General features: G+C 40.2%; 1 protein-coding gene across 13 annotated transcripts in view; it reads left to right on the top strand.

The window, feature by feature from the left end:
- Positions 1-25,597, top strand: part of SCYL3 (SCY1 like pseudokinase 3) — a 79,078-nt gene that overhangs the window by 8,521 nt on the left and 44,960 nt on the right. For 11 of the 13 annotated variants that reach the window (XR_013416295.1, XR_001441553.3, XM_077999661.1 and 8 more), the window contains exons 3-10: positions 7,497-7,682; positions 9,873-9,986; positions 12,183-12,239; positions 15,632-15,734; positions 16,955-17,066; positions 19,017-19,094; positions 21,511-21,650; positions 23,233-23,417. Coding sequence is in view for 11 of the 13 variants with exons in the window: in XM_077999661.1 (XP_077855787.1) it covers positions 7,497-7,682; positions 9,873-9,986; positions 12,183-12,239; positions 15,632-15,734; positions 16,955-17,066; positions 19,017-19,094; positions 21,511-21,650; positions 23,233-23,417 (975 nt within the window). In the remaining 2 variants the exon portion in view is untranslated. Of the gene's footprint in view, positions 1-7,496; positions 7,683-9,342; positions 9,412-9,872; positions 9,987-12,182; positions 12,240-15,631; positions 15,735-16,954; positions 17,067-19,016; positions 19,095-21,510; positions 21,651-23,232; positions 23,418-25,597 lie in introns of all 13 variants that reach the window. The other 2 variants (XM_077999683.1, XM_015124941.3) reach the window with 1 other exon arrangement.

The raw sequence follows: 25,597 nt of genomic DNA, 5'->3' as shown, positions 1-25,597 counted from the left end.
CACTATCCACTCAGAAGAACTTCTGAAGTATCCTCCATGCCTCAGATATGATGGACCTACCAGATGGAATGGCCAGCTATTTGCCCCCACCACACCTTTCAGACTTCACTCTCTCCTTTTTCCTTAAATGTTGATAACCATCCAACCTGCTATTCTAAACTAATTATCTGCCAAAATCTCTAGTCTGAGCTCCAGATCTGTATTTTCACTTACCTATTGAACATTTTCACCTAAAAGTTTTATCAGTACCTCAAATGCAAGCTCTACACAATGGAATTCTTTATTCCTTTCCCTTTTTGCGTTTTATTGTTAGTTTATGATCTAACCTTCAGATAGTGGACATTTACAAAAAAAAAAAAAAGTATCTGCATTTTGTCTTAGATTTACATCTTCAGAGAAAAAGGAATAATATTTTCCCTTGTTCTCTAGTTTAGGCAATATGGTCATTTTATTATGTTTACTTAACATATTTAACAGCATGAATTATGGCTTTTTCCCATCTAAAAGCCTGCAGGTGGATTTGGGCTGTAATGCTGAGTCAGTCAACTTTGCGTAGTTCTCAAAGTGAAACAGCAAATCAGAGGCAGAACAGCAATAACAAGTTAAGCCTCTGAGGCTTGAATGAATTCTCTGGATAACTGAATCATAACTAATTCCTGACAAATGGAAATCATTTATATTTAGGGATAGAATCTCATACTTAAGATCCCTGTTTGGGTGTAGATAAATATCAACATTAATAAATTATATAATACTATTCATATTTAACAGTAAAGGTCCTTACTCAGAATCCTCTTTCAGAGACCATGACCTAGGACAGTGAATGGGATGTAACAGGTATTCAATAACTTTGGGGAAAGTGCTTTCAAGACACTGTCATTCAAAAATAGTCATCTTTCTCTACTAGGGCAAGAGCCATTTATTTGCTCAGCTGATGTTGATTGAAAAATATCCTAGTTACCCTTAGCAAGTATGTCTTGTTGCCATTCTTTAGAGCAGCAGAGGCTTGAATCAAAAAATGTTCTATTTGATTCTGAACTGCTAGCCTTTCCTGTGAATCTGTATGCATAATTTATGCTTAATATTGAATGTACCAAAGGAGAGTGACAAATAAGGTTCTTGCTAAGTGCCTTGTTCAGAAACAGGCAGTGAGTCATTTCTTCCTCTCCTTCTTTATTAAAAAACATGAACTCACTTTGGATCAAGAAATTTTCTAAGCATTGTAGAGTAAAACAATAAGCAGAAGAGAACATGAAAGATTTGGTTTGAAAATTATTTGAAATTTATTTGAAAATTACTTGAAATGATTCTTAAAATGAAAATATGAGGGAGGCTACATAATTTTATACAGAATCCGTAGCTCAAAACACACTTGTAGGCCAGGCATGGTGGTTCACACCTGTAAGCCCAGCACTTTGGGAGGCCGAGGTAGGTGGATCACCTGAGGTCAGGAGTTTGAGACCAGCCTTGCCAACATGGTGAGACCCCATCTCTACTAAAAACATGAAAATTAGCCGGGCATGGTGATGGGTGCCTGTAATCCCAGCTATTTGAGAGGCTGAGGTAGAAGAATCATTTGAACCCGGGACACGAAGGGTGCAGTGAGCTGAGATCATGCCATTGCACTCCAGCCTGGGTAACAAGAGCTATACTCCGTCTCAAAAACAAAACAAAAAAACACTTGTAAAAAATTATTCCCAGTTAACTTAACTGATTTAACCAACCTGCTAACACAATTTTTGGTTTATCAGGATCTTTGCTGTATTTGTTGGTTTGTAATTGCTACTTAGAGAAATTTTTTCTTCAATTTTTTTTAATTAGTTTTTATTAAATTAACTCAAGGGAAGGTAACACCTTTCTTCCTAAGAATAAATAAATAAACCTTTTTGGAACTATTCCCAGAGTTGGCAAAATGTGAGATTATTATAAGAAAATAAAAGACATTGGAGGCTGGGCACGGTGGCTCACACCTGTAATGCCAGCATTGTGGGAAGCTGAGGCGGGCAGATCACAAGCTCAGGAGTTCAAGACCAGCTTGGCCAACATAGTGAAATCCCATCTCTACTAAAAATACAAAACAATTAGCTGGGCGTGGTGGCGGGCATCTGTAGTCCGAGCTGCTTGGGAGGCTGAGGCAGGAGAATCAGTTGAACCCAGGAGGCGGAGGTTGCGGTGAGCCAAGATTGTGCCACTGCACTCCAGACTAGGTGACATAGCGAGACTCTGTCTCAAAAAAAAAAAAAAAAAAAGGTAATTGGAGAAACCAACCCACTGAGAAGATTTTCCTATGACCCTTCCTGGAAGTAGTTTAATAGAACTTTGAGGCATCTGATAGAAAAACTGTACCAATGCAGGGTATGGATTCTTATACTAGCCCATAGTCTTTCAAGAAGGTGTTTGGAATGTTCAGTACTCACTGTTTATTTGTGAAAATGGCACCACCTGGTAATATCTTGAGGGTTATCTTCCAAATGAAACATTTTATCACTCTCCTCCCAATATGACTGATTTACAGGGCTTCCTCAGTGATTGTATAGGGTAGACCTTAGAGCTTTATATCATGAAATTTCTTTCAGAAATTCGTGGTTTGTAAGGAAAACCACCTTTCCAGCAGTTTCTTTTTGCTGTAATTAAATGATAAAATTATTCAATGTTGGAGGAATTTTGGACTGTGGATCTCCTGTTACTCATGTTAAAATTTTCAAAATATGCTGCATGGGTGGGGATTGGAAAGTCAGGATCTGATAGAGCTGTTCCAGGACCATCTAGAGAAGATATTCCACAGATTTAACCTCCCTTGTTCGGACACAAAATTGTTTCATGCTTGTCATTTCATCTGTGTCTAGTGTCTGCTTAGAAAGTAGGACAAAGAAACCAGGTCAGGACGCAGGAATATTCCATTGTAGGGATTTCTAAAAGTTGGGGTATCCATACCCAGCGAGTTGTGATAAAAGTTTAAAAGATGTTTAAACGTTTTATTTTTATTTTATTTATTTAGATAGGGTCTAGCTCTGTTGCCAACGCTGGAGTGCGGTGACTTGATCATGGCTCATTACAGCCTGGACCTCCCCAGCTCAAGCGATCCTCCAGCCTCAGTCTCCTGAGTAGCTGGGACCACAGGTGGGCGCCACCATGCCCAGCTAATTTTTGTATTTTTTTGCAGAGATGAGGTTTCGCCATGTTGCCCAAGCTGGTCTTGAATCCCTGGGCTCAAGTGATCCACCCGCCTCAGCTTCCCAAAGTGCTGGGATTTCAGGGGAAAGCCACGGCACCCAGCATAAACATTTTCAAGGGGAGTAAATAATAAGTAAAAAGGTAAAATGTAAGAAAACAGAATAAACAAAATTAAAATACTTTGTAAATATGTTTTATATTCATTGATGATCTGTGGCAGAGTTGAGCAAACTTACGCCCAGATTAGCTAAGAACGGTTTCTACTTTTTTTTTTTTTTGGAGACGGAGTCTCGCTCTGTCACCCAGGCTGGATGGAGTGCAGTGGCGCTATCTCGGCTCACTGCAAGCTCCGCCTCCCGGGTTCACACCATTCTCCCAGGTTCACGCCATCCTCCCGGGTTCACACCATCCTCCTGGATGCTGGTGATGATCTGGAGAAAGGGGAATCCTCATATACTGTTGGCGGGAATGTAAATTAGTATAGCCACTACAGAAAACTGTCTGGAGGTTCCTCAAAAAACTAAAAGCAGAACTACCCAATGATTCAGCAATTCCACTACTGGGTGTGTATCCAAAATAAAGGGAATCAATATGAAAAAGAGATATTTGCACTCTTATATTTATTGCAGTATTATTCACAATAGCCAAAATGTGAAATCACCCTAAGTGTCCATTGGTGGATGAATGGGTAAGGAAAATGTGGTGTATATATTCGATGGAATACTGTTTAGCCATAAAAAGAATGAAATCCCATCATTTGCAGTAACATGTTAGGACCTAGAGGACCTTATGTTAAGTCACGTGTCCCCAACTCCTAGGCTGCAAATTGGTACCGGTTCTAGGAACTGGATTGCACAGCAGGAGGTGAGCAGTGGGCACACGAGCATTACCATCTGAGTTCTGCCTCTTGTCAGATCAGCAGCAGCATTAGATTCTCATAGGAGCAGGAACCCTGTTGTGAACTGTGTATGCAAGGGATCTAGGTTGTGCACTTCTTACGACAATCTAACTAATGCCTGATGGTTTGAGGTAGAACAGTCTCATCCCGAAATAATCCCCCCACCCCTGGTCCGTGAAAAAATTGTGTTCCATGAAACTGGTCCCTGGTGTCGGAAAGGTTGGGGACCGCTGCATTAAGTGATGTAAATCAGGCACAGAAAGACACACACTGAAAGATGTCACTCATGTGGAATCTAAAACAGTTAATCTCATACGAGTTGAGAGTAGATTGGTGGTTACCAGAGGCCAGGAAGGGGATTGTAGGGGATGAAGAGAGGTTGATTAATGGGTACAAATACACAGTTAGAAGATAGAAGATATAAGATCTAGTGTTTGATAGGTCAGTAGAATGACTAGTTTACAATAATCAATTGTATATTTTTACATAACTAGAAGAGAATAATTCTCATGTTTCTAGCATAAAGAAAAGACAAATGTTTAAGGTGACGGATATCCCAATTATATTGATTAAATCTTTACAAATATTATGAAGGTATTAAAATCACAGGTACTCCCCCTAAATATGCATATCTATTATCAATTTTTTTAATTTAAGAAAATTAAAAATAAATAGGGCAAAATATAGTCTACTGTGGTTAATATTATACCATGTCCAGGCCGGGCGCGGTGGCTCAAGCCTGTAATCCCAGCACTTTGGGAGGCCGAGGCGGGCGGATCACAAGGTCAGGAGATCGAGACCACAGTGAAACCCCGTCTCTACTAAAAAAAATACAAAAAATTAGCCGGGCGCGGTGGCGGGCGCCTGTAGTCCTAGCTACTCAGGAGGCTGAGGCAGGAGAATGGCGTGAACCCAGGAGGTGGAGCTTGCAGTGAGCCGAGATCGCGCCACTGCACTCCAGCCTGGGCAACAGCGTGAGACTCCGTCTCAAAAAAAAAAAAAAAAAAAAAAAAAAAATTATACCATGTCCACATGTCACATAAAATGTGGAAGCCTTGTAATGTAGGTATCTTCAACCTCCCATCCCTACTGTTCTTTGTTACACACATATTAACTGTATATTCATTCACACACATTGAAAACCTCACCAGGAATTATTAAAATATCTGCTTTAAGTAGTGATTAAATAACTGAAGAGGTAAAAATGTGGCCTTCACCTGGGCACGATGGCTCACGCCTGTAATCCCAACACTTTGGGAGGCTGAGGCAGGCTGATTGCCCAAGGTCAGGAGTTCAAGACCAGCCTGGCCAACATGGTGAAACCCTGTCTCTACTAAAAATACAAAAATTACCTGGGCATGCTGGTGCAAACCTGTAGTACCAGCTACTCGGGAGGCTGAGGCAGGAGAATCGCTTGAACCGGGAGGTGGAGGTTGCAGTGAGCTGAGATTGCGCCACTGTACTCCAACCTAGGCGACAGAGTGAGACCCTGTCTCAAAAAAGAAAAAGGAAAAAAAAAAAGTGGCCTTCATATTTATTGTAATATTTACCATTTCTCGTGCTGTTCCTTCATTCCTGAAAATTCAAGTTTCCCTTTGGTATCATTTTTTCTTCCATTTGTAGAACTTCCATGAGCATTTTTTAAATAGCGAGTCTTCTGGCGAGAAATTTTCTTTTTGTCACCAAAAGTGCTTTTATTTTGCCTTTGTCTCTGAAGGTTACTTTTGCTTAGATACAGTATTCCAAGCTGATAGTTTTTTCTTTCAGCATTTTAAACGTTTCATTGTTTCTTGCCCTCCATGTTTCCTGATGAGAAATCTGCAGTTGTTTAAATCATCATTCTCCTCCATGTAATGTGTTTACTTTAGCTGCTTCCAAAATTTTTTTATCTTTGATATTTAGCAGTTTGATGGTAATATGTTTAAGTGTGCTTTTAAAAATTTTTGTCTTGTTTTATATTCACTGAAATTCTTAAAGTCTGTAAACCTAAGTATTTAGCCAAATTTAAATTTTCATCCATTGTATTTTTTATGCCCCAATTTTTTTCTTTTCTCTTTTTGGGACTTCAGTTATATTTATTTGACCTTTTGTTATTGTCACAGGTTTCTTAGGCTCTGGTCTCCATTTTTTTCTTTCTTAATTTTTCTTTATGAGACGGGGGTTTCACTGTGTTGCCCAGGCTGGTCTCAAACTCCTGGGCTGAAGTAATCCTCCTGCACTGGCCTCCAAAGTGCTGGGATTACAGGTTTGAGCCACCACACCTGGCCCCTCTGATCATTTTTTAAAAATATTTTTTATTCTTCAGATTGGTTAATATTTTCAAGTTTACTGATTCTTTATTCTGTCCTATTCATTCTGTTAATGAGTCTATACATTAATTTTTTATTTTCAATCTTTTTTTCTTTTGGAAATTTGTATCTTTCTATTTATTTTATAACTTTTCCTTTATCTCTAGGTGGATGATTATAATAGCTGCTTTAAATTATTTCTGGTCATTCTAATATCTGAGGCCCCTTGAGGTGGTGGTTGTTGGTTGTCTTTTCCATTGAGAATGTGTTACATTTTTACGGTTCTTTGTATGTTGAGTAGTTTGGGGTTGCATCCTGGACATGTTGAATGCGACGTCACATAACTCTTTGTTCTGTTATAATCCTTTGGAAAATGTTGATGTTTTTTATTTAGCAGGCAGCTAATTTAGGGTCAGGCCTCAAGTTTTTGAACTACTTCCTCTTACTCTTCCTGTGAATAGTATTTGCAATCTGTCTTTCTCAAAAGTTTGCTGGTTTGGGTCTATCCTGCGGATGCTTGCTTCTGAGAATTTGTGGGTATGTGAATAATCAGGGCATCTCTCCAGCTGTCTCCTCTCTGGGATATCCTCCTCATACTCACCTTCCTCGTTCTTTTCTATCATTGTTTCAGCCAGAAAGATGGTAAAGTTTTTATTGGACTTTTAGCACCTTTGTTACACTGCTTTGCAACTGGGGCCTGTCTCCATGCATAGCTGTGAGAAGGGGAAAATTTCCCTAAACCAAGAAACTTACCGCCATTGGTGTCGCTTCTTCAGGTTTGACTCCCCTTCATAATCTGCTTGCATTTGCTTGCTTTTCGGGATTTCAGTTATTTCTGGCACTTTGTTTAGTTGACAGCAGTAATCGTTGAGAGATCTGGGCTCTTATGAGGCTTACACTACCATAATGGAACTGGAAATTTCTGTAGAGTCATTTAAATGTTAGTAAATTGAATGATGTCAGAACAAGTCATAGATCTTTGCCTTATGTGAAATTTAGCGGGTAGGGAGGAAGGTAGGGTGCTCAAAAGAGCCTTAACTGCAAGTATACATTTTCTGGTTTCTCCCATAATGTATATGAAACTATAATCTGGTTTGGGGTCATTAACTTCAGCTCTTCTGTTTGTATTTTTAAAGCATTTGAAGACACTTCGTCACCCTTGCTTGCTAAGATTTTTATCTTGTACTGTGGAAGCGGATGGCATTCATCTTGTCACTGAGCGAGTACAGCCCCTGGAAGTGGCTTTGGAAACATTGTCTTCTGCAGAGGTCTGTGCTGGGATCTATGACATATTGCTGGCTCTTATCTTTCTTCATGACAGAGTAAGTAACCTGTATAGTCTGCCTCACAGACTTTGATGTAGATGGGGGATGATGTGTGTGGTAATACTTATAAATTATGGTATGTATAGAAATTGTAAGTTAGTTTTATTATTAGAAAACTTCCTGAGAAAAAATAGCACGTTGGAAGGCACAAGAGGTGCTATAGATAGAGGTTTTATTGAATGGACAACGAGTTCTGTGTCCCTGGACAGTTATTTTTAGAATTTTATTTTAGTTTACTATAGTCTGCCTCTAGTTTTGGATAATTCTTTGCCTAAAAATAGCTACAGCTGGCATGAGTTATTAAAACAAAGAAAAGGTGTAGTATCAGTGCTGCCTTAGACTAAAGTTCCTATTTGTTTTCAGGAGTTGTGTCCCATTTTAGATTTTGAAGAAAGAAATGACCATTTCTTAGGAAAAGGCAGAATATATACATATCCTTTCCCGTTTGAGTAGTTGGGGCCAATTGAGAGACAGCCTCTTAACATTCTGTGGTGTAACCAGTGTGCTTGACTCTCTGACGATGTTTGCTATTACTAGAAGATGGTGGTTCCTAGGTTTACTTCTGGTCTGTTTCTTGACAGTATTACTGTTTTCTTAATGGTATTTGCATTCTGAAGCATTAAGGTCTTTGGCAGTCCACCAAGATTAACAAATACCAATCACAGGTTAGAAACACTTGGACTTGACTCATCTTGTATGTTTTTAAATTTTTTCTATTAATTTGAGACAGATTCTTCAAATATCATATTGGATTTATAGTCTCTTAAAAGTATGTTTACAAGGTCACATGATAATGAGAATTATTAATGGTTCAACGGGGAAAAATATCTTCTTTGTCAACAAAAGTGCATACACATGGTTAAAAAGTTTGTACACTCTGTGGGTGAGGTGTCCCTTTCCCATCCTTGAATCCAGTGCCCTAATTCCTCTCTTCAGAGGCAATGATGGTGACTCGTGTATTATTCCAGAGATGTTCTTTGTGCATATGAAACAAATATCTAGTGTGTAAACTTCTTCACTTTCATTTTTTTCTCAAATGGAAATATACTATACACACTATTCTAAACCTTCCTTTAAAAAATATCCTTTGGAGTATTCTCTATAAAAATATTTACATATTTGATGTATTGGGTAGAATATTTAAAGTGCTCTTTTGGCCAGGTGCAATGGCTCACACCTGTAATCCCAGCACTTTGGGAGGCCGAGGTAGGCAGATTGCTTGAGCCCAGGAGTTTGAGACCAGCCTGGGCAACATGGCAAGACCCTATCTCTACAGAAACATTTAGAAAAATGAGCCAGGCATGGTGGCACATGCCTGTAGTTCCCCTTACTCGGGAGGCTGAGATGGGAGGATTGCTTGAGCCCAGGAGGTCAAGGCTGCAGTGAGCTGTGATCACGCCACTGCACTCCAACCTGAGCAGCAGAGACCCTGTAATAAATACATACATACATTACATACATACATAATAACTTTAAACACACTTTTTTGTCTACTGAAATGATTTTTGCTTTGGGGAAAAATAATACCTGAATCCTGTTCTTATTTTCTCCCTTTCTCTTATTTGACTGTACTGTTTTTACAGTTTTAAAATGGGCTCTTTTGTGGTCTGTGGGATATTTCTGGTGGTCCTTATCATTCCATTTTCCTCTTCTTCAGGCAGAATTTTTTTAATGCCTACTGACAAGATTTCAGGTGAAGTGGATCTGGGTTCGTGATAGAATGTAGGTGAGAAAGAATCTAGAGAAGAAAATTAATAAAATAACTTATGTGAGCAAAGATACATTTTATCTTTAAAGGCATTGGAAGTAAATAATATAGGCTATACAGACTTGTAAATTTATGTTTAAGAACATGTATATCTTCTGACTCCCATAGAAATGGGGAGATGACTGTGTGCACTGGCTTTAATGTGTTTATTAACCTGCCACATGAGGCAGGGGGAGATAACAGAAGCCCTTCCATTCCATTTTTCCTTTTACCTAACTTCATACAATTTGTTGTTTCTTAAAGTCATAGTTCCATTTATCGTGCCACAAGTGGGAAGGCTTGTCATAATTTTTTTGGTGGTTAGTATTTAGTTTTTTAAAATAAAGATTGTGAGAGATGGAGAAAAACATTTTTTTAAATAAATTTCTGTTTCAGATCCTGGAGTGGCACTCTTCCTTCTGTTCTTTTTTTTTTTCCAGGGACAACTAACACACAATAATGTCTGTTTATCATCTGTGTTTGTGAGTGAAGATGGGCACTGGAAACTAGGAGCAATGGAAACTGTTTGCAAAATTTCTCAGGCCACACCAGAGGTAAGCCAGGGGACAGCCCCCCTTCCTTACTTGGTTTTTAATAGCGTCTTAGTATGTGGTTCTTGCCTAGGTACTTTCCTTCAGTGTTAGCTTGGTCTTAAGAGACTTGAATTTTTTGTCAGTGCCCTCATTTATAGAATTGTAGCATTTTGTTCCTCAGAGGCAGTAGGAGTCATGTATCCTTTCTCCTTATTTTATAAATGGGGAACCTGAGACTGAGAGAGGTAAAATGTTTTGTTCAGATATTTTAGTTAAATGCCCCTCCTCTCTGCCCCATAGTACCTTGTACTTACTTTGATCATACCACTTGATAGTGAGATTACCTTTATGTATCTGTCTTGTATTCCAGTGGTTGGGCTCTTAAGGGTGTGAGTCTCTTATCGTTATACCTCTACCTAGAATAGTGCCTGGCACATAATAGTTATTCAGAAAATGTTCTTTGAACAATTGTCCGAGTTGCCCGAATTCATACATGGTATCTTAGTAGCTGGACTTAGGACCTGTGCATCTTAACTCCTAGTGGACTGTGTTGTTGCTGACGTAGTATTCCTTATACTTTTGTCTACGTGTTTCCCTCCCAGGTTGATGAACCTTTCTGTTTTCTGTTTTGTGTGTTCTCTTCACATTTCGCATGTTGCCATTGCATTCACTCTTTCTTACAGAAAAAATAAAAATCATTTCCCTCTTAATATCCCTACGGAAATGGTGGCCCACTGTTGACTCACTGTTTCCCCTGTTCTCTTTTGTGCTGCTTCCACACTTAACTTGGGGCCATGTCTAACGTGCACCTTCATGGGTTCTTGCTCAGTTCAAAAGCTTTACCACAAAGACATCTCTCTGGTTATTCTGCCCATACTGATCTCTTTTCTCCCTGGATTTACCTTTTGTGTACTTCGTATAATAGCATGTAATCCTTTCTGTGCTATTTATTCCAAATTCTTTGCCATGGGATATAAGGCCCTTCACAATCTTTCTCCAGCCTACCTTCAGCCTCATTTACCATTTAGGTTTTTTAGGGGAGTGTTGGGGAACGGAATTTCCCTCTGTCACCCAGGCTGGAGTGCAGTAGTGTGATCTCGGCTCACTGCAACCTCTGCCTCCCTGGCTCAAGTGATCCTCCCACCTTAGCCTCCTAAGTAGCTGGGACCACAGGTGCACACCACCACACCTGGTTAATTTTGTATATTTTTGATAGAGACGAGGTTTTGCCATGTTGCCAAGGCTGGTCTCAAATTCCTGACCTCAGGTTATCTGCCCACCTTAGCTTCCCAAAGTGCTGAGATTACAGATGTGAGCCACAGAGCCTGGCCTCACTCAAGAGTTCTTGAGCTGTAGTCTGGTTACATCTTGTTCCATGTAGTTCAGCTATGTCCCCACATATGCCTTCTTCCTTTACACTCTTCTTCTTTGTAGGCCATTCTGTTGCAGGAATGCATTTCTTCCCCTTGGTTTCTGGAAAATGTAAACTCATCTAAGATCTGGCTTCCATCTCCTTTCTGTGACTCCTTACCCTAGGCACTCCCCTACCCAACAAAATTAGTCACCCGGTGCTTCCAGGGCACTCAGCATGTTTATGGAAATTCTTATTTACATTCTAGGTTGTGAGCACCTGGTTGGGGGCAGAAACTTTATTGCATTCATCTTGTATTCTTAGTGCTCTCAATGATGTTCGGGACATATAAGCTCTTCAAAAATAATCTTCAAAACTAGCAAATTAACATGCTTATTCTGTGGATGTTGGTTTTGTCTCCATAGCTAAGGTTCTCAACTTTCTAATCTCGTGTGGTAGCAAGACTTAAGATTCATTTGATTTAGTGAGATTAATGACAGATTTGTTCTGTGCTAGAAAAGCCTTCTTATTGTTAATATCTAAGCAGGAGAGAAAGAAATGTTCTAATTTCCATATAACGAAATCAGATGCACAGATGCCTCTGAATAGCAGAGCGTGTCTGTTAAACCAGATGAAGGAGAGAGGAAAAGGAACTACCATTTATTACTATGCCTTGTGCTGTGCCAGGTACTTTATTTGCATTTTTTACATTAGGAGCATTTTAAATTTGTGCATCTAATGTGTGGCATTGATTTGAAGGTTTAATTGCTGCTGTTTGCATTGCTCATTGCTTATGTTACCTGATGTAAGAGATTAGTTCACCAAACGTGTATGAATCATTTTCTTTAATTTATTTCTCTGTCTAGTTTCTGAGGAGCATTCAGTCAATAAGAGACCCAGCATCTATCCCTCCTGAAGAGATGGTAAGATGATATACTTCACATGTAATGAAGGCACCTTTGTGTAACTAAGTATGAAATTTTAAAAAACTTTCCTCTGCTTATTCCTTTCTTTACTGAGTTATAGGTGCCTCATAATTCCTCTGGCCTTAAAGCTTTCTAAGATTAATCTTATCGCCACAGCCAGGGAACCAGCTTAAATTTTTTTGTCACATAAACACCTATGATATGAGGTAGAGATACCTCAGTGTAAACAGACTATTATACCCATTTCACGATAAGTAGTTGTATTAGTCTGTTTTCATGCTGCTGATAAAGACATACCTGAGACTGGGCAATTTATAAAAGAAAGAGGTTTATTGGACTTACAGTTCCATGTGGCTGGGGAGGCCTCACAATCATGGCAGAAGGTGAAAGGCACTTCTCACATGGCAGCAGACGAGAAGAGAGCTTGTGCAGGGAAATTCCGTTTTTTAAAACCATCAGGTCTTATGAGACTTACTGACTATTACCAGAAGAATGCAGGGAAGATCTACCTCCATAATTCAATCACCTGCCACTGGGTTCCTCCCCACAACACATGGGAATTGTGGGAGTTACAATTCAAGATGAGAGTCACAGGCAAACCACATCATTCCTCCCCGGCCCCTCCCCAATCGCATGTCCTCACATTTCAAAACCAATCATATCTTCCCAACAGTCTCCCAAAGTCTTCAGTCATTTCAGCATCAACTCAAAAGTCAGTAGTCCAACATCTCATCTGAGACAAGGCAAGTCCCTTCCACCTATGAGCCTGTAAAATCACAAGCAAGTTAGTTACTTCCTAGATACAATGGGGGTACAGGCACTGGGTAAATACAGCCATTCCTAATGGGAGAAATTGGCCAAAGCGGCTACAGGCCCCATGCAAGTCTGAAATCCAATGGGGCAGTCAAATCTTAAAGCTCCAAAATGATCTCCTTTGACTCTATGTCTCGCATCCGGGTCATGCTGATGCAAGAGGTGGGTTCCCATGGTCTTGGGCAGCTTCTACCCCTGTGGCTCTGCAGGGTACAGTTTCCCTCCTGGCTGCTTTCACAGGCTGGTCTTGAATGTCTGCAGCTTTTTCAGGCACATGGTGCAAGCTGTCAGTGGATACCATTCTGGGATCTGGAGGATGCTGGCCCCTTTCTCACAGCTCCATTAGGTGGTGCCCCAGTAGGAACTCTGTGTGGGGGCTCCATCCCCACATTTCCTTTTCACACTGCCCTAGTAGAGGTTCTCCATAAAGGCCCTGCCCCTGCAGCAAACTTCTGCCTGGGCATCCGGGCATTTCCATACATCTTCTGAAATGTAGGTGGAGGTTCCCAAACCCCAATTCTTGACTTGTGTGCACTTGTAGGCTTAACACCACATGGAAGCTGCCAAGGCTTGGAGCTTGCACCCTCTGAAGCCACATCCCGAGCTCTACGTTGGCCCCTTTCTGCATGGCTAGAGTGGCTGAGATGCAGGGCACCAAGTCCCTAGGCTTCACACAGCACGGGCACCCTGGGCCTGGCCTGTGAAACCACTTTTTCCTTCTAGGCCTGCAGGCCTGTGATGGGAGGGGCTGCCGTGAAGATCTCTGACATGCCCTGGAGACATTTTCCCCATTGTCTTGGGGATTAACATTTGGCCCCTCATTACTTATGCAAACTTCTGCAGCCAGCTTGAATTTCACCTGAGATCTTCTTTTCTATTGCATTGTCAGGCTGCAAACTTCCCAAACTTTTATGCTGTGTTTTCCTTTTAAAACTGAATGCCTTTAACAGCACCCAAGTCACCTCTTGAATGCTTTGCTGCTTAGAAATTTCTTCCACCTGATATCCTAAATCATCCCTTTTAAGTTCAGTTCCACAGTTCTTTAGGGCAGGGGCAAAGTGCCACCAGTCTCTGCTAAAACATAACAAGAGTCACGTTTGCTCCAGTTCCCAACAAGTTCCTCATCTCCATCTGAGACCACCTCAGCCCGGACCTTATTGTTCATATCACTAGCAGCATTTTTGTCAAAGCCATTCAACAAGTCTCTAGGAAGTTCCAAACTTTTCCACATTTTCCTGTCTTCTTCTGAACCCTCCAAACTGTTCCAGCCTCTGCCAGTTACCCAGTTCCAAAGTCTCTTCCACATTTTTGGGTATCTTTTCAGCAACACCCCACTCTACTGGTAACAGTTTACTATATTAGTCCATTTTCATGCTGCTGATGAAGACATACCCAAGACTGGGCAATTTACAAAAGAAAGAGGTTCATTGGACTTACACTTCCATGTGGCTGGGGAGGCCTCACAATCATGGCAGAAGGTGAAAGGCGCGTCTCACCTGGTGGCAGACAAGAGAGCTTGTGCAGGGAAACTCCCTTTTTTAAAACCATTAGATCTTGTGAGGCTTATTCACTATCATGAGAACAGGGCAGGAAAGACCTGCCCCCATAATTCAGTCACCTCCCACTGGTTCTTCCCAGAACATGTGGGAATTGTGGGAGTTACAATTCAACATGAGATTTGGGTGGGGAAACAGTGAAACCATTAGCAGTAGTTGTACTTTCCTGGAATCCATAATAATTGTGGAAGTAAAAGCCCTAGGTCCTTTCTTGTATGTCACCCAAACCATTCATCTATCTCTAGCTGCCCATTACTTGGGATTTCAAGATGCACAGAACAATGATTATTAACATTAGAGTGCTAGCAAAGAAATATTCTGTTTACCAATAAATTCAAAAGCAGATGCTCCCTCTATAAATTTGTTTTTATAGCCACTGTAAATAAACAATTCCCAAAGATATATTTAGTGTACTTTACAGGAAATATGAACTCAACTATAAACTTAAGTATAGACCTAAGACTTGAAATAAATCAGATTTATCCAAATCAGTATTTTATATATATATATTTTATATATATATATACACACACACACACACACTAGTGTTTTTAAAATTGGTGATTTGTGGGTTTTAAGTCAATTTAGGGGGTCCTGACTAGCATTTTACAAAAAAATAGAATAAAAGAAGATGTCTTTGGGCATCTTAGATAGTAAGGCTAAGCATTGTTTTATGAAACTTTTGTTTCCATTATGTGTGTATTTATGCACATGTATGTATAGTAGGTCATGATATAAGACATATTCTTTACCATGGGTTGCAGTGAAAATATTTTTAAAAGCCACTGACGTGTGCCATGCTCTGACCTTTTTAAAAATTTTTGCCCATTTTAATGTTTTAAAATCTTCCACAAATTCTATTCACTAATAGTGTTAAGAACCTATACATTCATTTATATGTGGTATTCTAAAGACAGATTTGAGTATAATAAATACAAACATGGGAGAAAGTGCTTCAGAGAAAATTAGAAATGGCTTTAAGGCAGATCCTGTAGTTTTAATTGTCTTTACTGCTTTTAGTCTCCAGAATTCACAACTCTCCCAGAGTGTCATGGACATGCCCGGGATGCCTTTTCATTTGGAACATTGGTGGAAAGTTTGCTCACAATCTTAAATGAACAGGGTGAGTTAGAGTTATACTACTGCATCTATAGAATAAGTAGGAAAATCATCCATGGTCTGTTCTCTGTGGAATTCAAAGGACTATAGTCTTTGAGCATAGTAAGGAATCTTTTGCTTACCAGGTAACTTTTTTAGGGCAGATATTAAGAACAATAGGGAAAGAAGCTTTGGGTTTCATTCATTTGCATAGTGAAAAGAATTTTAAGTAGGAAGCACTTTGAACTATGGCTGTCAGTATCGTGTGATTATCTTATTAATTGGTAATAGTACTTAAGCGGTCTAAATGTAGACTGTATTCCTTATTGAACCAGCCAATAAGTACATAACTATCATTAATGATTTATATGTAATAATCTGAATAATAGGGTAAAATTCATAATTTTTTGTTAAATTGGGCTTAACATTTCTCTATTCTTTCAAAGCTCATTTGATTTATTTTCCTATTACTTTAATTTACTCTTCACTTTTTTCTTTCATTGCCTCTTAAAGCTCAGGCCACTAAGGACATTGTTTTCTCCTCTCCTCTGTGTTCTCTAATTGCATGCTTGGCAGCCTGCTTCACTCTCCTGTGCCCACTTTAGGACTTTAATTTTCCACTCATTGAGTTTACTGAGGCATGTGTCACAGTAGGCCCCTTACTGGCCTACATCTCACATAGCTCAAGCTTTGTGCCAGTTCTAATGCAGTTTGTTCTGCCAGGCTTATGCAGTGTTCTGATTCAGCTGTCAGCTCTAAATTGTTCCATCCCAAATACTTGAGAATTAAACCCTGAGGCCCAAAGGCATCCATTGTGTATAATGAACTAACTATTTTGTGTATTTAGAATGGTAGCAATTATTTACTATCCTTGGAAGAACTGTAAATATAATCGTTCATATAACTGTTCTATGGATGAGGAACCCCTGTTGAGAAAGGCCCTGAAACCTATCACACTGTTAGCCCTTCTTCTTTGGGCCTGAGCTGGGTTAAATGAATAATCAGGAAATGAGAGGGAATAGAAGGAAATGGCACTTGGGGTGGGGTTTGATGGTGGTGGCAGGACAACTTTCTACACCTGCCAAGGAGTTATGCCTAAGGCAAGTAGGAAGCTGTTTAGCAACAGCCAGGGCTTTGTTTGTTTGGGCTTTTACAGGTTGGTTTTTGCTTTCGGCAGTCTCCAGCTATAGAGGTCCTGAAAAGAGGGAGAAGGCATTGGAAACTAATTGTAGCTCTGGATTTCAGTTTCAGCGGATGTTCTCTCCAGCTTTCAACAGACCTTGCACTCAACTTTGCTGAATCCCATTCCAAACTGTCGGCCAGCGCTCTGCACCTTACTATCTCATGAGTTCTTCAGGTGAGGGCATCTGGTGTGGTGACGCTGGCTGCTTCCGGAACACTGCTGCCTGCTCTCATACCTTGGATAAGTGCCAGTGGGGGATTTTGGAGGACTAAATGATGCAGTTTCTGTTGTTAATTATTAGGAGAGATTGAATCATGTCCACAGGAGAAAATAGGGAAGAAATTGGGTTGTCCGTCAGTTTCCTATTATAGATAGGAAGTTTTAGAAATCCTTTATTGTCTTGAAGGCTTGGATTTAGAAATTGTAGCCAGCTTTATTAGGGCTTCTAATAGTGAAGAAGCGAGGTGTGTCCACTGGTTTACAGTTGTAAGTTAATTGAAAAAGTTATTAAACCTAGCCTTTCTTTTCTGCTGCCATTATATTATGAGTTTATTATTATTTTTTTCTCATGGGGATGGTGAATGAGTTCATTTTCTTTGTCTAGTAGTATGTGATGGAAGAGCAAAGAAGTCGGTTTAGAGGGAAGGGCACAATATAATTTAATACTTTATTAGATTCAGAGATGTTTTTGACCCCCTCTTCAAAGTTAGTTTTAATTATGTGTCCTTCATTTTTTTATTTCCATGACTGCAGAACTTCTGCACAGGTTAGTTCCATATTCATGACTTTTATTAGCAAAGCCAACCTTATGTCAGTTTTAAAACTAAAAACCCTATGTGTTTGCATTTAGAGCTTGGGAAAAACCAGAGCAAAGGGAAGGCTAATATTATTCCCAAGTGGGGAAAATTACCTCTAGGATAGAACTAGGGGCAGGTGGGGAGGGTAATCTTATTAAATAAGTAGCATTTGTGGTCACTGGGATTATATTGTCATTTATATTTCAAAGAAACTATTCAGAATTTTTCCCATTATGATCATCATTTTGAGGATGTTTTTAAACATTTGTATTTTTAATTGACATAAATTTTACATATTTATCACTATGAGAATCTTTCCAAGGTATTTCTATGCCCTTTTGGATGATTCTTAGAAATATTTTATTTCCCTTGATAGAAAGTCTCTACAAAGAACAATCCCTCACGGTAAATAGATTCTCTCATCACTATGTGTAAAATGAGTTATTAAGAGTTGTAAATTGAGAGGGGAGAAGAAAGCTGAAAACACACAAACCCCACCTGCCAAAATCCCACTGTTAATGTGGGGAGAAACCCCAGTCAAGAGACAACAGTAGGAGCCAGGGTCAGCATCCCTTACAGAGGCAGCTGAACCAATTTGACTGATTAGATTTAAGTTAAGACATCTTTGCTGCTGAACCAGGGGAAGCCTAAGATAGGTATAAACATAAGATGTGGAGACCCAGGTGGTAGCTCTGCTTACTGGGCCTCTGAATAGAATGTCCAGCTTGTATGCTGTAGCATCTGGGGTCAACAGTCTCATACACAGTAGGATGTGAGTTGAGCAGTGCACAGCCTTTGGAATTCTCTGGCAGCCCTGTAGGAAACTGACCACTCCTCTCGCACTAATCCCTGCTTGGCTGAAAGAATGACCAAGCAAATTACAGCAGGAGAAATGAGAAGATTGCTGTATGGAAATTCCACTTTCCACAACCTCTTTAATAGTTTTTATTTCATCAAAGGAGACTGGAGAGTCAGCAATATTTTGTAATGGTAATGTCATTTCTCCCAGGATATTTCATTTAACATCCTATTACAACCAACAATTTGGAGGATTTTTCTGACGAAACCATAAAGCATGTTAGCATATGTGTGTTTAAACTTGTATCCTCTTCACAGATCTCTTTGATATTAAAATGTTAGATTTCATAGAGGCTTGTTCCGTAGTATTTGTCTCACAAGCTACTTAGTTGTAATAGAATCTTTAAATGGCAAAGGAGAATGTTTCTTTGTTTAAAATTATGTTGATGTAGTCTGTGGTTATGGCCTCAATATTTAACATGCCTTCTCTAATCTGTTCTGCTGAATTCCTTCTCTTTTTGGCATTTAGAAATGATTTTCTGGAAGTTGTGAATTTCTTGAAAAGTTTAACATTGAAGAGTGAAGAGGAAAAAACGGAATTCTTTAAGTAAGTTCAGAAAATTAAGAATTTAAATTGAATAACTTGGGTTAACTCCATGTAATCACTTGAGGTATTCTAGAGAAGATGACTCAGATATTTGGTTTATTTCACATTTATTGAACATTTCCTATGTGTCAGGCTTTCTGCTAGGCCCTGGGATAGATATTTCTGGTGAAGGAAACAGGTACCCAGACTGATAATCCTTAAACAGAGAGGTGGGTACAGTAGAGCTTTTGGAAGGAGTCCTGAGAACACACAGGGCAGGAGGAGGTCGTTAGAGAAAAGGTATTCTAGGCAGAGGGGCAACATAAACAAATGCACAAAGACAAGACCTAGTGTGACTTGTGCAGGAACCGCAAGCAGTTGAGTCCTGCTGGGGCAGAAATTCCAAGACAAGGACAGGTAGGAGGTACCCCTCCCATGTGGCAGTGAGGAGTGCTGACATTATTTGTAAATAGGGGACTTCAGGCATTGAAGCCATCAAAGAGGTGGAAGCAGGCTGCCAAACAGATTAATGTCCCTTTAGGTGGATCACTTTGTTCTCTATTGTGGGAAGGCTTAACTCATTTAAGATTTTGATTGGTTAGTAGACTATGGTAGTCCAGGCAGTAAATATGAAGCCACACATAAGGGCATTAATGTCTACAATGAAGAAGACACTAAAATAAAGGTTTAAAATGATAAAGCTGAGAAGCCTTAGTGATTATCACCAAATGAAATAGAGAATATTGGAGGAGAGGACCTAATTTGCAGGGAAAATTATGACTTCAGTGTTGGATATGTTGGTTTGAAGTATCGGTTGGACTTTAGACAGAGATGTAAATGGACAGTTGATCAGACAGGTCTGAAGCTTGAGAGAAGTCTTAAGCTGATGAGCTAGAGGGAAATATTAGTGTGTTAGCCTGTAGTTGGTGATATTTTCACAGAGAAAGTGGGTAGCATGAAGGACAGTGGGCCCAAGTTGTAATCCTAGGGCACCCAACCTTATAAGGGGGCTGGTGGGAAGTGGTGGCTGGTGGGAAGGGGTGGCTGATGAATGAGAAGCAGGGGTTAGAGGAGACTCAGAGAGCTAGGAAGGCTATGATATTCCCAAAGGAGTAGGGAATTTCACAAAGGTAGGAGGAATCAACAGGTACCTGTTCATTTAGCAGTTAGGAAGACACTGGTAACTTTATCTTAGCAAGAGCTGTTCCAGCAGTGAGAATGCATTGGGCTGGTAAGTGAACAGAAGGTGAGAAAGACACTGGAGAAAAACTTGGAGAGAAAATATTATCACTGAAGAAGCAAATGGAGTCAAGGAAGCATTTTGTAAGGGTAGAAGAGACCTGAGCATATTAATAGACGAGGGAAAGGGGCTAGCAGAAGAATGGAGGGAGTAGTTGAAGCTGCAGTCAAGTTGGGGAACTGTTAGTGCATTGTCCTGGAAGAGAGGGGAATGCTGGGGCAGTGACTGGATGGGGGTGGCCTTAAGAGGAGGCCCTTGGAACCTTGATAACTGGAATGGAGGTGGGAATGAGTATCAATACAAACCTGTTTGCTGATAGTGGTGTAGGGGTTTGAACGTGATAATGCATGTGACCTATTTCCTAATAAAGTAGGAGGCAAGGATATCTGCTAAGGGTGATTGTATAATGGAGTAGTATTACCATTAATACCTAATATCTGTATTTTTAACAAAGTGCTTTTATATATGTTGTTTTAATTTATGAGGATAGTGACAAAAGCCTATAAGTTGTTAGTTATGGAAACTTTCTACATTGTTTAAATTTGAGAAAGTGTCTTTTAGACACTTTTAGATAATAATCTAGAAAGCCTGTCTTATTAGGGTAAAAAGGAGGGCACTTTGGCTATTAGTAAGGGGATAATTTGGTGGAAACATTTCCTGGTGTGAATTGGAGGTATGCTACTAGCTGGCTTTGCCTCACACTTCCTGTTTTGTTTGTTTGTTTGTTTGTTTTTTGAGACAGAATCTCACTGTCACCCAGGCTGGAGTGCAGTGGTGTGATCTCAGCTCACTGCAACCTCTGCCTCCCAGCTTCAGGTGATTGAACCTTAGCTTCCCATGCCTCAGCCCCAAGTAGATGGGATTACAGGCGTCTGCCACCACGCCTGGCTAATTTTTGTACTTTATTAGTAGAGATGGGGTTTCGCCATGTTGGCCAAGCTGGTCTCAAACTCCTGACCTCAAGTGATCTGCCCGCCTTGGCCGCCTAAAGTGCTGGGATTACAGGTGTGAGCCACTGCACCCAGCCATGCATTTTTCTTAAGTACTTGGGGACCAATCTGTTCACCTTCTCTATCTCCATTTCAAAATGCATCACTTTGATAGAAGTGAGAGAGAAGCTGTGTGTAGGCTAAACTGTACAAGTAAGCTGATACAGTGTCATGACCAGTTTCCTGGGCTTTCCCTTTTTGTCCTCAGATTTCTGCTGGACAGAGTCAGCTGCTTGTCAGAGGAATTGATAGCTTCAAGGTTGGTGCCTCTTCTGCTTAATCAGTTGGTGTTTGCAGAGCCAGTGGCTGTTAAGAGTTTTCTTCCTCATCTGCTTGGCCCCAAAAAAGGTGAATGCTTTTTCAAAGTGTTATTGCTAGTTAAGGAGTTTGGTGATTATTAGTCCATATTTGAGCAGGATGAAATTACTGTGTGGTGTAGTTAATGTTTGGTTCTAAAAACAGAGAACAGTTTTTGGCCCCTGATGTGATAACTTTAATTTTCAAACCTGGGTACCAAAGTCCACAGGATAAATGAAGCATCTTCCTAGAGAGTCCAATTTACTATAATAAGTGTTACATCTGACTAGAATCTGAAATATACATCTGAAGTTTTAAGGTAAGGCAAGCATCTTCAAAGAACTTTTACATTTATCATGAATCATTTAGGCCTGTACCTCCTACCTTACCAAGACCAACCCATTTATTTTCTATTTTCAGTGAAAAGCACTGAGATCATTTTACTTCTTGGGACTTCAAGGGTTTTTTTTCCGAATGTGAAATGAGGTTATTGCTTTGGAATTTTACAATTTTATAGCACTATAGATGGTAACACAACAGATTAGAGAATATAGTATTAATATAACACTAGAATTTTAAGTTATGTAGAATCCTGCTTTCAGAATTTATTTTCTTAAAAGGATCTCAGTCCAACAAAGCTTTGTTACAGTTTAGAATTTCCGTATATCTCTACTTTGATATCATTCTCTTTAGCCACGAATTTTTCTTTATAGCTCTTACATCCTATTCCTCAGTAGGTCTTACATAGGGGTGTGCCTCTGAATCGCCTATGTTGCTTTTTAAAAATTTGCCTCTTTGCTTGATCCATTGGTTCTAGAACAGAGCCAGGACATAGGTATACATATTTTTTTAAAGTTCCCAAATAATTCTCAATGCATACCTGCCTGATAACCACTACCATAAATACTGGAAAAAGAGGACTATCCAGCATCAAAGTCCCACTGTAGCATTTAACACCTGGTTTTGCAAATACACTACAACAATATCAGTATGTCACAAATCTAGTGTATGAAATTCCTCACTGATTAAACATAAATTTATAAAAAGTTACTCAGAATTCTATTAAAATACCAGCTTTGTTTTACACTAAGTATGATCTCTAGTATTTCAAAAACTCTACAGATAAGTGTACTTAACATAATTAAGCGTTAAGTAATTTTGGGTCAAGAAAAGAACTTTCCTTTGGTTTAGAGCATTAGAATTTAGAAGAGTACTGGCTGATCGGGATGGTGGCTCATACCTGTAATCCCAGCACTTTGGGATGCCGAGGCAGGCGGATCACTAGGTCAGGAGTTTGAGACCAGCCTGGCCAATATGGTGAAACCCCGTCTCTACTAAAAATACAAAAATTAGCCTGTGGTGGCGGGTGCCTGTAATCCCAGCTACTCGGGAGGCTGAGGCAAGAGAATTGCTTGAACCTGGGAGGGGGAGGTTGCAGTGAGCCAAGATCGCGCCGTGCACTCCAGCCTGGGTGACAGAGTGAGACTCCATCTCAAAAAAAAAAAAAAAAAAAGAATTTAGAAGAGTACTTAGAATATGTGTACTTTTGGGCCCAGTGCATGAATTATGCTTAATACTCTTCACTGAAATGAATATTTGTTTTTTCATCTATAACCTTTGATTTTTCGGGTAGATCATGCGCAGGGAGAAACTCCTTGCTTGCTCTCACCAGCCCTGTTCCAGTCACGGGTGATCCCCGTGCTTCTCCAGTTGTTCGAAGTTCACGAAGAGCATGTGCGGATGGTGCTGCTGTCTCACATCGAGGCCTACGTGGAGCACTTCACTCAGGAGCAGCTGAAGAAAGTCATCTTGCCACAGGTCAGAGGCCAAGTTTGCAGTGGGGTAGTCACAGAACCTGAGGAAAGAGTGCTGAAAGGAGGAGGTTTGGAGGTATTCAGATAATAGCTTACAAAGCCTTGAGGCAGCAGTCTGTGGAATACAAAGTGCTGAAATTAAAATTGCATTTCCATTCCATTCACACAGGCAAATCGATTAAACTGACATATTTGGTCTTAACCTGGGAAAAACTATAATTGTTTGCTAATTTCAGAAGGGTAAATGAATAACAATATATGGAGCGCTTTGTGAACATAAAGTGTAATTATCCATAATTATTATAAAGTAATTAAATTAGAACAGAGAGGAACATGAGATGATTTGTATCAGTGGCTTTCAGCCTGTTGTTATCAGCCACTAGGGAACTTTATTATGATTTGCCCACTGAAGTGTTTTGTTAGTGAAACTAATGAAAGGTTTGTATTAGTTTCTTAGGCTGCCATAACAAATTATCACAAACTGCATGGCTTAAAGCAATAAAAATTCTTAGTTCTGGAGGCCAGAAGTCTAGAACCAGGGTGTCACCAGGACCCTGCTTCCTCTGAAGGCTGTGGGATGTGAAAGGGACTCCTCCTTACAAGCTTCTCATAGCTCCCAGCAATCCTTGATATTTCTTGACTTCTGTCTATATCATTCCAACCTCTGCCTCTGTTGTCACGTGGCCTTCTTACCTCCTTGTCTGTCTTCACATGGCCTTAGAAAGACACCAGTCATCGAATTTATGGCCTACCCTAACCCAGTATAAAGGTCACATTCTGCATGGGCATGAATTTTGGAGGGACACTATTCAATCTAGTATGAAGTTTTTAAAAAATTGTTTTAAAAGACTACAATCACATGGTGTCTTTCAAATAATTTTCCTGTGAGATAGATTAACATTCTCTCTGCTTTCAAGGAGCTCGTAAGTGGGACATGTTTCAGTCATCTGTTGCCGTGTAACTACCCCAAAACTTAGTGCCTTAAAACAACAATCATTTTATTCTCATGATTCTTTGGATTGATTGGACTCAGCTGAAGGTTCTGTTCCACATACCAGCTGAGGCTTCAGTCATCTGGGGCCCGACAAGGGTTGACACATCCAAAATGGCTCCTTGGTATCTTGGAAGGGGTGGCTGCAAGGCTGGGCCTTTCTCTCCATGAATTTTCGGGGAGCCCTGGGGCTTCTGTCCCCCAAAGTGACATTTCCACATGTGAAGGGGTGGCCTGCGGGCGTTTCTTGTTAGGTGGAATGAGAGACTTGAGCAAAGAAATGAGACACAGAGACAAAGTATAGAGAAAGAAAAAGTGGGCCCAGGGGACCAGCGCTCAGCATACAGAGGACCCACGCCAGCACCGGTCTTGAGTTCCCTTAGTATTTATTGGTAATTATCTTTACCATCTTAGAAAAAGGGAAGTGACAGGATAATAGGATCATGGTAGGGAGAAGGTCAGCAGTAAGACATATGAATAAAGATCTCTGTGACATAAGTTTAAGGAAAAGTGCTATGCCTTGATATGCATATGTAAACATCTCCATAAACCCTTTTAGTGCATTAAGAGCAGCTTTGCACTAGCAAGTCCCACCTTTCGCCCTAAGGCGGTTTTCTCCTTTCTCAGTAAACAGAACATACAATTGGGTTTTACACCGAGATGTTCCACTGCCCAGGGAGGGGCAGGAGACAGATGCTTTTCTCTATCTCAACCGCCAAGAGGCCGCCTTCCCTCTTACACTAGTCCTCCTCAGCACAGACCCTTCACGGGTGTCAGGCTGGGGGACGATCAGGTCTTTCCCTTCCCACGAGGCCATATTTCAGATTTTCACATGGGGAGAAGCCTTGGACAATACCTAGCTTTCCTAGGCAGAGGTCCCTGCGACCTTTGGCAGTGTATGTGTCCCCTCGGTACTTGAAATTAAGAGAATGGTGATGACTTTTCACAAGCATACTGCCTTCAGGCACTTGTTTAACAAAGCACACCCTACACAGCCCCAAATCCTTTAAACCTTGAGTCACCACAGCACATGTCTCTTGCAAGGACAAGGTTGGGGTAGGGTCACAGATTAACAGCATCTCAAATACAGAACAAAATGGAGTCTCTTATGTCTACTTCTTTCTACATAGACACAGTAAGTCTGATCTTTCTTTCTTTTCCCCACACACATGATTTCTTTAGCAAGGTAGGTG

Source organism: Macaca mulatta, chromosome 1, assembly GCF_049350105.2.
Source record: "Macaca mulatta isolate MMU2019108-1 chromosome 1, T2T-MMU8v2.0, whole genome shotgun sequence".
NCBI lineage: Eukaryota > Metazoa > Chordata > Mammalia > Primates > Cercopithecidae > Macaca > Macaca mulatta.
This window is presented reverse-complemented; position numbering and strand designations above follow the sequence as displayed.